We start from the raw sequence: 12,867 nt of genomic DNA on the forward strand, positions 1-12,867 counted from the left end.
ATATATGTGTGTTGAACTTCCTTCGCACCGTACGCAGCTAACCGTGTTAGCCGGAGGTGCGGGATATATCTGAACCACAGTCCAATAAAACGACGTCGTGATTATCCGAACGATCGCCCCACGATCTTTCAAGTGTCTGAAGCGTGCGTCTGCGGTCGTGGAACTTGCCCATAGACGCCACCAGGGGAGAATCGTTGCCCTGACACGTGACGCGCACCATCTGCATGAAATTACCAGCGTCCTCAATGCTGCGAACTCCTCTGTTGATTGTTGACGGATTGCGCGCGTGCGTATGTACGCACGCGCGGGTGTGTGATTTTAATGGAATGTCAACGATCCCATTGGCCCTACGCGGGGCAATTGGAAGTTCCACTGGAGAAAAACCATTTTCAGCCAATTGCCAAAAATGTTTTTGTTTGAACGAAGGGAGGGAGGGCGGGAAAAAAAATAGACGCCAGGGTGCCGCTAGCTTCTGGTCACAACCCTGGAGCTCGCAAGGAACAGCTGCTGTGCGGTTTGACACTCGAATAGCGACGATGACTTCATTCCGCAAGACTGCCCCTCGGCAGCGCCTGAACGTCACGGCATCGAGACCAAACGCTCGCACACACGCAACTGACGGCTGTGTCGCACGAAGCGACCGATTTCCTGAAAACATCAAAATCTGAATATTTATGAATACGTGGTAGGCCCCAAGCCCCCGACGTGAGGCCAGCAGTATTAATTCGTGGCTGTTGGAAAAAAAAGGTTCCAATTTGGCGAAACATGCGTCAATTTCACATGTTGTTTTTCTTGGCTTCACAACAAGCGAACGGAAATGGTGAAAGCTTTGTGGCCTCTGTCGTACGACAGCCAAGGGTAGGCCGAGATTCAGCCAACGGCGCCAGCTCGCAGGCTTTGGCGAGGAACGCCGCTGCGGGTCGTGCCGTCGTTTGGCACACTGCGCGGCCGAGACGCCCTCACCGCGCAAGTTACCTCATCCCGAGCGAGAGACGGGCCCTCCGCATGAGTTCAGATCGCCGAGGCGATGGCTCGTCGATTACGCGGAGCGGAGACGGCTCAAGAAGGAAGCGGGGGAAAACAGCGGAGTGAGACGAGCTCACAGAGGTCGGAGGTCACGTGCTGGAGAGGAGCGACTTTATTAATGGAAGAAATGTTTGGGAGGCCTTTGATGCGGGGCAACAGCGATACGTTTACACGCAGTTGGTTGCGCCAGATAATTGCATCAGGAGTGGCGGAGGGACGAATTATCGCTGTCACGATGCCTCCTTCGAATTTGTGAATCGGGCATTGAGTCGTTCCATGTTCTACGGTTGTGTTCTGGGCGACCACAGCAGCACTCTGGCCAGAGAGTTTTCCATTTTACATTTGCGCATCAAGCATCTGCCATGGTTTGTGTGCGGATGGGGTCGTGGCCCCAAAAGCTTAGCGAAAAATCTAAGCCAGGGATTGGCAGTAGATGTATCACGGCTGCTGCTGCTGCTGATGATGATCTTGTACTGCCATGTGGCAGGAGCAAGACATAGACCCAGTAAACATGGAACGTCGGACCAACGTTAAAGCCAACGCTGGTGCAATGGTTCCAACCCACATTCTAACGTTGATACAACGTTGGCATGTTTACTGGGAGGAGGCCGTCCATACAAGAGGCTGCCTGACAGCCTAATGGAGGAGAAAGTTAACGAAGAAAAATGTACGTCGACGGGAAGCAATCACCATGACCGAGGAATGGAAAAAGTTCATCCAGTCTCATCGCGAGCCGCCATGTGATGACAGAAGAGGCGAGAGAGAGAGAAAGAGTGACTTGACCTGGAGAGCAGGCAAAATCGTTTTAATCGAGATAACTAACAGCTGGGCGACCACCGCCTCACTGCCATCTGCGAGTCGCATGAGTTGTACGTGCTGTGACAATGAGACTGCACCAAAGGCACCAGCAAAACTACGAGAGGGATTTGTAGACAAAGATCCCCTGTACGGCGTACACAAGCTGTAGGAGGGGCAAGTGCTGTGGAGAGCACCGAAGAAGGCTGACACAGCGCACAGACGGGTGGTGTGGCTAGGACCATGCCCGGTCGACGTTGTCTCCCCCAGTGCTGATGTCGAAACACGCAGCACCAAATAGTCATGTAAGGCTGAGCAGAACTCGGGGAGGCCAAGGATGTGTTGGTAAAATTCTCACTGATATTGGTCATTGAGCGGGCATGGAACTCGGCTCCGCTGGATTGGTCGCGCAGCGCGCTAACCACTGCACTACCGCTCCCCCGATACAAACACACACACAACAACAACAACCGCCATTCGCCATTAAGTGGCGGTGACGTCACCACGACGCTTGTGCCAGGCCTGGCAAACACACAAATCAAGATACACACACACATCAAGATACACACACACACATCAAGACACACACACACATCAAGATACACACACATCAAGATACACACACACATCAAGATACACACACACACGAGTTAATTACGACATCCCTCACCGGTGGGACGTAAAACACGCGCTGCTGAAAAGCTAAAGCTGTTGGCAGCCTTTGCAATGCAATACCTCTTCTTGGTTCTTTCGGTAAAGTCACGTAGAAGCGAAGTAATAAAATAATAAAAATAAAACATAATAAAATAATTTATTTTTATTAGTAATAAAATAATAAAAATAAAACATAATAAAATAAAAATTTTTTTATTGTATTACTTCCCTTCTACGTGACTTTACCGAAAGAACCAAGAAGATGAATCCCTGCAGTCACGAAAGCTTTAAATCGAAATGCAATACCTTCCCAACGCTCACAGTACTGTAACACAAACACAAAGTGTCACCATAAAGCCTCTAAAGAGGCCGCTGGGGCAAGTGCTGTTCGTGAGCTTCAATGAAGGTCGACGCGACATGCGAGGGAGCTGGGTGGATGGCCAGCAACCACGCGCGGGCCGCCTTTGTCTCCCCTCAACAAAGCTGATGTTTACACACCGCATCCAGGTACTCGTTTTAAGGCTGAGTCGACCTAGAGGAGGTGCAGCACCGGCTCAAAAATTCGTCACCGATGTTAAAACCGTGAGCGGGAATCGAACGCGGGTGGCCGAGGTTCGTGGCGCAGCGCGCTAACCACTACACGAAGGCTCTGCACGGTAGAGAGCGACACGAATACATACAAACACGCTCACTGACACACAAACCCTCACACACTCGCAACACGTTCCCTCTTTCGCAAAACGTTCCCTCTTTCGCAAAAGCTCCCACACACACACGCGCGCGGCCGTGCGCGAGCGCACACACACAGGCACAAAGATCCCCCATATAGCCTTGAACTGATTGAGAGCAAGTGCTGTCAGCGTCCACCTATGAAGGCGGGCACGGCACACGAGGGCCAGGCTAACACCACCCCCGGCCACTTTGTCTCCCCAAGCGACGATGTTAACACGCCACACCGGGTTACTTCTTTGAGGCTGAGTCGACCAAGGGGTTGGTGGCCGTGAGCGCTAACCGCTGCGCCACCACTCCCCACAACGGTGCGGGCAGCACCCGTGGCTGCCCACGTGTTCGCACTCGAGCCAGGATGAATTTGGGTGGATTATCCTGCTGCCCGCTGCTGCTGCTGCTGCCCACTGCCACCGTGCGAACGATGAAGCCATCGCTTCCAAAAAAAATGTCGGTTCATCTGCCTCCCATCTCATGAGAGATTCAATAGCAATTGACACATTGTTACATATGAATCACCCTATAGCTGTTCAATGTCCAATGTCTCCGTAACCCTAATTTTGTCATTTGTATTGTGATCAATCTAAAAAGTACCTGCCCCGAGCCGATTTGTGCTGCAGGGAATTAAAAAATAAACTTTTAATTAATACTTATTTATGTTCATGAAATATGTTTGACTCATCACGTGATACAGTTGTTTTTGTTGTGATTTCCGCTTGCTGCACTGTACTTCATCTCATTGTATGAACTGCTTTTGTAATTTTGATGACCGAAGTTACTTTCGCAGATTGACACTCACCCCGGTCTCTTGAGTCCTCAGCCGATTCAACAAACGAACTTGAACTCGGAGCAGCAAGGGCCTCGGTACAATTCCCAAATCGGGCGCCTCTGGGTGTGGAGTTTGTATGATCTCCCCCTGCTCTGCATGGGTTCTCTGATTTCCTCCCATTGCGAATAAAAAAAAACGATATCACATCCCGACGCGAAAAACCACCCTGCAAATCACTCGATTGGGATCACACGCGGCAATAACATCGCTTCCCTGACTGCGAAACTTTGGCAGGACCCTCCTGAAAAAGAGTCTTGGGACTCTGTGAGGTATTCCTGGGCAAACACGCATAGCAGCAGTAGGAATAATACGAGTAACACATAACCCAAGTCCCCGGGGTCACAGCGACTTCTGGCTCAGGTCCTGGCTCTTCTCCCTCTACCGATGACTGACTCTGTGTATCAACAACACACAAAGACGTATTAATGCCCTCAGCCTTATCCAGACCACCTGCTCAAAAGGAACTGAACAGCGTACGCCATTGTGTCGTTCAGAAATCACCGACTCACAGGGTTGAAGCCGACGTGGGCCGTCCCAGCGACTGGCAGCAGTGAAACAAAGACACACGCGCAGCCGTTCTTCCCGTTTCGACCTCGTCAGCACTCATCACCAGGACTGTGCCACCAGTCATCGATGTTGGCCGCTGCCACGCGCCTCTGGGAGCCCCCCAATATACGGAGCGGGCTTGTGCCCCGACTCTATGGGGACTCGTTAGCTCTCGCCGAAAGGCAACAATAACTCGACTGTGTGGAACCAGAGACCTGTCTCCCCCCTCCCTCTTTCTATTTAATGTCCTCAACGTACGCTTCGACCTATCACCCCCACTTATCTGAAGATAACCAAACTCCCCCCCCCCATCCTGTCATCTTTGCCTAGATCCCCTGATTTGTATAAAACATACTCTCTCGGTCTGTCGGTCACAGCCACTCACTTGAGTAATTTCTCTTGCACAGAGACGGGCACGGGGGTGATTCTGACCGCAAGGAACCAGGGACCTATCGTTTTAATAATGGGCCATGTGATGCCTATGACCTTTGACCTGCGTAAGATATCAAACGGTACGCTGCCCGTACAATGTGTTGGGTACCGTGTCAGCTTGTTTCGCAGCAAGGGGGCAGAGCAAAAAACGTTGGGCGCGACTAACACGGCCACTACTGTCTCCCTCCTGGATCCCTCTCCATGGTGACCTTCACCGTGACCTCCATGGTGCTATTTGATAAACGAGCCTCCCTAAGGTCACGGCTCTGAGAGCCCAAAGGTTGACGTCTTGGGAAGACATTAGTGGAGTCTCCAACGCACGTTGTCATTCGAGTAAGTGTACAACGGTGAGTTTATTCTCCTAGAAATGTCTTGCAAGATCGATGCGATGGATTAAACATCATAAGTGGGTTTAAAAAAGAAGAGGGTAAAACAAATATCTAAAGCTGTGTTGAGCCGACATCTTTTTGTGTTTGTGAAAAGCCGGCATGTGTTTGCGTGTGTGCGCATGTTCGTTGCCCGTGGGCTAAGCACCAGGTGTTATGGGTTAGCGGAGCGGGCTGAATGGCCCGTGCACTACCTGTGCTTCTCCCTTGCACCCTCCCCCGTGCACACGACCCAACCTCAATTCATTTCCAGGAGGCTTGTGATACGGAGCCAGTGACACGGGGGCGGTACAATCGCTGGGTTTTTTTTAACTATCCATTTCCAACCAAAAATTATGACTCTATAACGTTAATCATGGCAACAATATGAATCAGAATGACCCAGACACTCACGGTGACCTCCCGGCCGCTGCGTGGCTGCGGTTTGGGTTCCGGTTCAGTGACGCCACGCCGCTTGGAACGCCACCACCATCACCGCTTGGCTCCGGCTGCTGCTGCTGCTTCTGCTGCTGCTGCTTCTGCTGGCTGTCGCCGGGCTGCAGCAGGGAGGCTGTCGGCTTCTTGACGGCGCCGTGCGGCTGCAACTGCGCGGGAGCCCTCACCACCTCGCACGCCTGTCCGGCGAATCCCGGCTTGCAGAGGCATAGCTGTGGTCGCAGGCACATGCCCTCGTTCTGGCAGGCAGGGGTGCAGATGGCTGGGTGCAGTGGGTGGGGGGAGGGGTGCAAGGGGGGGGGGGGGGGCAGTGATGATTGGTCACCTACTTTCTCACACAAGCTTAAACTTGCATTTAGGGATGGCATCATCAGAATCATCGCGATCCATGTGCAGATTACCCGTCGGTGTTCACTGCACATTTTGTCAATGGTACAAAATGTAGGTGTTTAGTTTTGTATTTATGTTTCCAGCAGCCGTGTAGAACGAGAGAGAGAGAGAGAAAACAAGGAACCCCAAGTATGCGTCTTCCAAATGACCGGCGCCTTCTGAGTGTAATCGTAGCGACAATCCTCAGATGTGATGTGGGGAGCCAGAGAAAGCGAAAGAGAGACATGGACAAAAATATCGAAGGAATACGAGTGTGTAAAAAAGAGACAGGGAGAAGAGTGACTAGCGGAAAAAGACGCGACGGGATGAACGGAGGAATATCAGGAGCGAAGCAACGCAAGAGAGAGAGACCAAAGTCCGTCTTATAATCCACGAGAGAGAAAGAGAGAAAGATCCCTGCGAGAGGGCTTCCCAAATAGAAATAAACCGGGACATATCACGGGAAGAAGACGAAGCAAATCTCACAAATTCAGAGAAGCTGGGAGCTAATCGTCAATCCACTGTCTTGTCAAAGTCAATCCAAGTATTGAAGTGGTAGTCATCTCCCTGCTTACAGCTCTAAGCCAGTGGTGGATATTCCACATTCCCACCGCGCTTGGTTGAGTCTATCCATAGAACAACTACGATTTACTTCGCAACAAAGTTGTAGTAATTTTATCGACCAAGAATGGATGATGGGTTAAGTCAACGCCAGCCAGGATTCAAATGTCAATCTCATGATTACGAGTCCACTCTTTCTGCCGCTGAACCATTGCGCCGAAAACATCGTCTTGAGTGGGGGGGGGGGGCATTATTACACCGGTACTGACAAAGACCGCCACTGTTAATGTTCCAAGCTTTCAAAATTTCCGAGGACAGCTACCAACAGAACAAGAGAACAATCCTGGGAAAACCAGGCCAGGTGGCAACCCAACGCGACCCGTCCCATGTGCACGGGGCATTAAAGCAGTGGAAATGCTTCTAAAGTGACTTCACATGCCCTCTATTGATCACACTTGTCGTGCACCACCGCGCGTACGCGGCTGTCCGTATGTACACTCACGGCACAGTACATCATTGCATAAGGCTCAACTTGGCAAGTTACCTGGGACAGAGACAAAGAGAGAGAAACAGAGCGCTGCTGTGGCATTGGCTGGCTTCGGCGAAACTCTCTCTCTCTCTGTCTGCGTCGTTCACGTTATTTTGGAAATCGCGTGGGCTTCAGTCGTCAAAGTGAGAGCGCGCGAATGATCGGTGTTACATCAGAGGTCAACGCATTCCACGTGGCCACGCTGACACGATGTGTGGACTTTGAAGACGTCTACGACAGCGGAGGTTAACGGGCAAATAACTCGCCACCGTGACCCGCGCGGCGTGCAGCGAACCCTCATCCAGCAGTAGAATGGCAAAGCGGGCTCTGCGCGTGCATTATTCGTAATGAGATAATTGGGGGAATTGGAATCTGCAAGTCGATTAATCTGGCCTGGGCGTATACTGCACTCACAATCCCCCCCACCACCACCCCACCCCTATCCACACTGCCAGATGTATAAACACAACACATGGCATAGCTAGGATCACTCGTTAATAGGCTCCCACATGGCTGTTGTTTTTTTTAGAATACCACAAATGTGCATATGACCAAATTACTGGGAATGCGCCCCATCATGTCAGATCTCTGGAGTTGAGCTGGGGATTCGGGCCTAGATACTCACGACTCCTACTCGGATACTACTACCGCTGGATTCTACCTTCATTTATTTGGATGGGTGGACTTCCAGTGACATCCAAGTAATATACAAACAGGCGATGTAGGCTAATGTTGCAAGGACTGCCCGGTCAGCACGTGACACAATCTCATTCCGTGACTGCACTACTCTCCAGCTGCCGGCCTTCGTGATCCCGCACCTCCCCAGTGTGGGTGAAGTATGGCCAAAAAAATATCCACGATTCACATTGTAAACGAACATCACAGCTACCGAAACAGCGTTGGCACACATCTCGGCCATTTAACACTTTAACAGTTTATTAGACATCCAGTGCCAAAGCAAACCCCACACCGCGTTAAACAACCCATTCTCCCTGCTCGAAGTCGTCAATGCGAGCAACGCCCATCTCCATTGAGTGTCGCGAGCCTTTGGTGGAAATTCCACAGTCCCGTAACGGGGGCAGTTGGGGGAGGGGCAGCCGTGCCATGTAACGTCCGCTGTCGACTTCGCACAGAGTGGGACTCCTCTCGCTCATCACGACGCGATGGGGCCGCAGCCAACCCGCTATTTGACACGCGAGATGTTTCACCCACAGCGGAGGGGAGACGGCAGTTGTCAAGTCTGCAATGTCCCCACGTGTTTGGGTGCAACGAGGCGATGGTGAGGCGCGGCGCGGTGTGGTGTGGCAGCGCTGGACGGCACGGACAGGAAGGGAGTGAATGGCACTGAGAGCCCCGCGGAGGGCTTTACATCACAGCTCATCTCAAGACATTTGAAGCCCCCCCCCCCTTCACCCCCCCCAGTGGCAGCTATCCCTGTGCGGCACAAGGTGACTCGGCACCTGGCCTGTGCGCGGGCAATTGGATGCCACTAGGGGGGGAGGGCGATGATTGCTGCTGTTTGTGTGCAACCCCAATAACGCAGCTCTCTGTACCCGTGCGCTGCACCCACCTGTCCACGACAGATTGCCGAGCTCGTCGGCATTAAAACTAAAAACAAACTACTCAGATAGAGGGTAGGGGGAGAAAGGGGCATTCTGCTTGCGGGGAGAGACCTTGAATGGGGGCTGTGTGGGCTGTGTGGGGTGTGTGTATGTGTGTGTGTATTCGGGTATGTGTGTGTGGGGAGGGGTAGTGTAGCGGTTAGCGCCGCTGCGCTACGAACCCGGGGATCCGAGTTCGATTTCCTGCTCACGGCCAACACCAGTGACGATTATCTGAAACGGTCCTGGGCCTCCCCTAGGTCAACTCAGCCTCAAATGAGTGCCGGGCGTGGTGCTGGCCACCCACCCCCTCGTGTGCCTTCATCGCTGCTCGCTAACAGCACTTGTCCCTACAGTCGGTTGAGGCTATACGGGGGATTTTTGTCTTTATACGTGTATTGGAGTGGATCGGTGGCTTAGAGCACTGAGCTATGAAACCCCGGCGATACGAGTTCGATTTGGCACTGAACTAAATAGCAAAAGCGAGGGGTATACTGGATGTCGTGTTCCGGGTGTGCGGAAAACTGAGCCCTGGTTCGATCGCGACGGCAGTGACTTAGCCACAGGCTTGGCTCGCGTCGTACTCACGTTTGGTGCATTTCTGAAGTCCGGGACTCAGCCTCCAACCCGGGCAGCATTGCCCACCGCAGACATTGAGTCTGGAGAAACCGCGGCACGCGATATGGTCACAACACATTCTGGATTGCCCAACACGTCCAAGGGCAAGACCACAAGTACGAACTGGTGAACGCATTCGCCCACTCATTCTGAAGTTAATCCGGGCCCGTGCTGATTGACCGTAGAGTATATCGCCAATGGCCTCTGTAGGCAATCAGAAACACGCGTTTTGAGAATTCGGCTGCTGTACATTTCCACATGATAAGCCACTTCGTTGAGCAATCATTTGTGGTCAGGTCGCTTTTGAAAAAGAAGCGAAATAGCTCAGTGGGGTTTTGCCTAGTAAGGTAAAAAAAAACATAGTTTGTATATTTGTTTAAGTGATTTGTTAACTTTTTTTAAATATACTTTGCACTCCTATCGTGTTTTTGTTTTGTATTAATTGTTGTTGTAACGTTCAGACCCGCCCCGACTGCACATCTGTGAAAGAGCTTCGTAGCTCATCGGATTCCTCCAGTCTAAAGAAATATCCTGATTCTGATATATGATGCTGCCGTGGTGTTGAATGGTTAGCGCACCGGTTTTGCAATGCAGAGGTTGCCGATTATTTCTATCTCCCGACTCGGCAGTCTAAACAATCGTTGCAAGTTTCTTAAGCCCCCGTCCACACCGCGCCTACCCCCCCCACCTCCTCCCCCTTGCTCTGTGCTCCCGGCAAATATGAATATGAGCACGCAGATTGACAGTCGTTCAGGCAGGTCGCGTGTGGCGGGGGGTAAAGTGTGGGTCATCCCACCTCGTCCAAGAGGTCTGGGCGAGCGTGGAAGAGTAGGCCAAGTGCTCCTCTTAACAGACCTGAACCTTTGCCTTGGCTATTACGCAGGGTGATCCATTTGTCGACGCCCTACTGATTTACGGTGATGCTCTCTCTTCTTCGCAGGTCGTAGAACTGTGTGCATCAAGCGACGGCCTCGTATCGTACAGCGGAAAATGTTAACAAAGGCCACTAAGCACATTGAGATTGGTGAAATACGTGCAGAGGCTTTGATATAAAACATAGGTTTTTTAAAATTATTTCTGTTGGGTATCTATAAGTGGATCACACTGCATAATCATTTTTACTAATTGTGGCGCGTACATTAACAAAGTCATTCTTTAGTACAAGGCCTCCCTCCCTACGCCGTCGTTCTCATGCGGGTCGTTTTGACCACACTTCACCACGTTGGTCAGTGCGGGTCGGCGAAGGGGCAATGGGCGCTCAGGACTGGTTCAGGAATCACGCGCCACTGATGCCAGCCGTGGTGGTCGGGAATGGAACTCGTGTAGCGCGTCACGCCAACTCCTGCAGAGTCGCTCCACTCTACACTCTAATGTTTCTAATAGCCCTATCCCCCAATGGAGCTGTGTGGGAAACATCTCACGTTACCTGTTCTTACGCTGCAGGGACAGGCAACATTAGCCTTCGAGCAATAACAGCGAGTGGATTCCGCATTCCATCTGTGCGGAGCTTTCAGTGTTAACCCCCCCCCCCACCTCGTTCGAATGGTGGGTTTGTTTTCCTCCCACAGGAAATTCAATCGCTCATTAATTTGAATGATAATCGATCGATCGAACTGTTCCTGGGCACCCCCCCACCCCCCTGCTCAACTTGATGAATCCGCACCGACCTGCGTGGTGAAGTATGGTCAAACAATACCCATGGAGTGGAGGAGGGATGGGGGGGTGCTTGAATGCAGCGGTTGACCGACAAAGTGGTGTACACTTTAAACATTAATATATTTCAACTACCATTTTCCGGATTATAAGACGCAACTCCCCCCTCCGCCTTCTACATCCACGCCATTTAAAGCAAGTTTCGAGTGCGTCTTATAATCCGGTGCGCGCGCGCGTGCGTGCGTGCGCGCGCGCGCGCGTGTGTACGACCAGATTTGTACAACGTTATTGACACCGGGTACCAGTTTTTTGGATGCGTCTTACTTTCCGGCCGCGTCTTATAATCCGGAGAATGTTCGTGTGGGGTGGGGGGGAGTGTGGTTGTAATGAGTTACCCTGTGAGCGCTGTGGCTGAGTTGACCTGGGTACGGGCGGGGCCGGGCACGCCTGGTCGCGGGTTCGCACCGAGTGCGGTGGCCACCACCACTCCTCCTCCCGCTCCTCTCCCGTGGCCACCGGCAGCGCCACCTTCGACGGCCCGCGCCCTCGTCCTCCCGGCCTGATATCCGTCGACGCGTCCAGCCGAACTCGTGGTGGTGGTGGTGGCGCCGTGAGCGTCTCCCTGATGCCCAAAGCGAGTCCCTTGACCGCGTAGTCTCGTTTGCACGGGTGCCACGATCACCGCCGATGCCCCTGCTGCTGATGCTGCTGCTGATTGGTGGGCAAGTCTTTGCGCCACAAGAGGGGTTCGAACAGGAGTCCGCTGCTGCTGCTGTTGCTGTTGTTGATGATGGTGCTGTTGGGACCTCCGGGGCTGTGTGTTCGGCTGTGTTGCTCCAAGCGCAAGTAAAGTCGCCATCGTGATAGCGAGAAGAGACATCGTAGAAGATGACAACGCCACACCTCTGAGACGAGGCATCATCTTCATCATCATCATCGTAGCGCGCAGTCTCACTCACGTCATGTAAGATTGCAAGCAGGTAGCCGGGTCAGAGCCGCATTAGATTTAGCGGGCACTTCGCACGGTCCGTGTCGCATGCACCTACCTTCATATACAACACATACAAACGCCTCAACCCAATAAACGCTATACACAGATAAGTACAAACACGTCTAAGAACGAAGCAGTGGCTCGCGTGACACGCAGATAACTCGTGGCGCCAATTAAAGACCGGACGAGAAATCTGACTTCAGTTTGCGCAAGCGGCTGATCATCGCCGCATTTATTTACTCATTAACAAAAACAAAAAAAAAGTCAGAGCCTCTCTGCGGACAATCGGTTGAGTCGCTCGACTGTAGCAATGCGCATTACTCGGGGCGTTCGAGGAGGTTGTGATGAGTGGTGGCAGCGGCGGCGGCGGTCACAGGCGCGCCTCCTCTGCCAGACGCGGCGCTCGGATTTGCTCCACGAATCTTCAGGGTCGCTCGCGAAGAGCTCCTACGCCCCTCCTCCCTTCCCCTCTGTGATGATGGTGATGACGCTCGCGTGTGTGTGTGTGTTGGAGGGTGGGTGGGGGTGTGGAATAGAAAGGGGGGGGGAGTAGGGGAGGAGAGTAGGGGAGAGTCGGGAGGAGTGGGGGCAACTGTGCATCAGAGAACAGAGAGGGAGAGACGAGTGAGGGAGTAGGCGGCACGGCGAGGGGGCTTGATTTGTGTTGTTGTTGTTAACTCTGAAAAGTGAGAAGCCGTACAACTCAAATCGCGCTC

General features: G+C 52.4%; 1 protein-coding gene across 1 annotated transcript in view; it reads right to left on the reverse strand.

Annotated features, from left to right (window-relative positions):
• The window catches only part of LOC144728859 (latent-transforming growth factor beta-binding protein 1-like), a 108,178-nt gene extending 95,633 nt beyond the window's left edge, over nt 1-12,545 (reverse strand). Inside the window, exons 1-3 of the mRNA XM_078608550.1 lie at nt 11,556-12,545; nt 9,478-9,548; nt 5,788-6,091 (exon numbers count right to left, since the gene is read on the reverse strand). Of these exons, the coding sequence (XP_078464676.1) occupies nt 5,788-6,091; nt 9,478-9,548; nt 11,556-12,097 (917 nt within the window). The 5' untranslated portion in view covers nt 12,098-12,545. The remainder of the gene's footprint in view (nt 1-5,787; nt 6,092-9,477; nt 9,549-11,555) is intronic.
• Nucleotides 12,546-12,867: the final 322 nt, after the last annotated feature.

This window comes from Lampetra planeri, chromosome 30 (genome assembly GCF_965212315.1).
Source record: "Lampetra planeri chromosome 30, kcLamPlan1.2.h2, whole genome shotgun sequence".
NCBI lineage: Eukaryota > Metazoa > Chordata > Hyperoartia > Petromyzontiformes > Petromyzontidae > Lampetra > Lampetra planeri.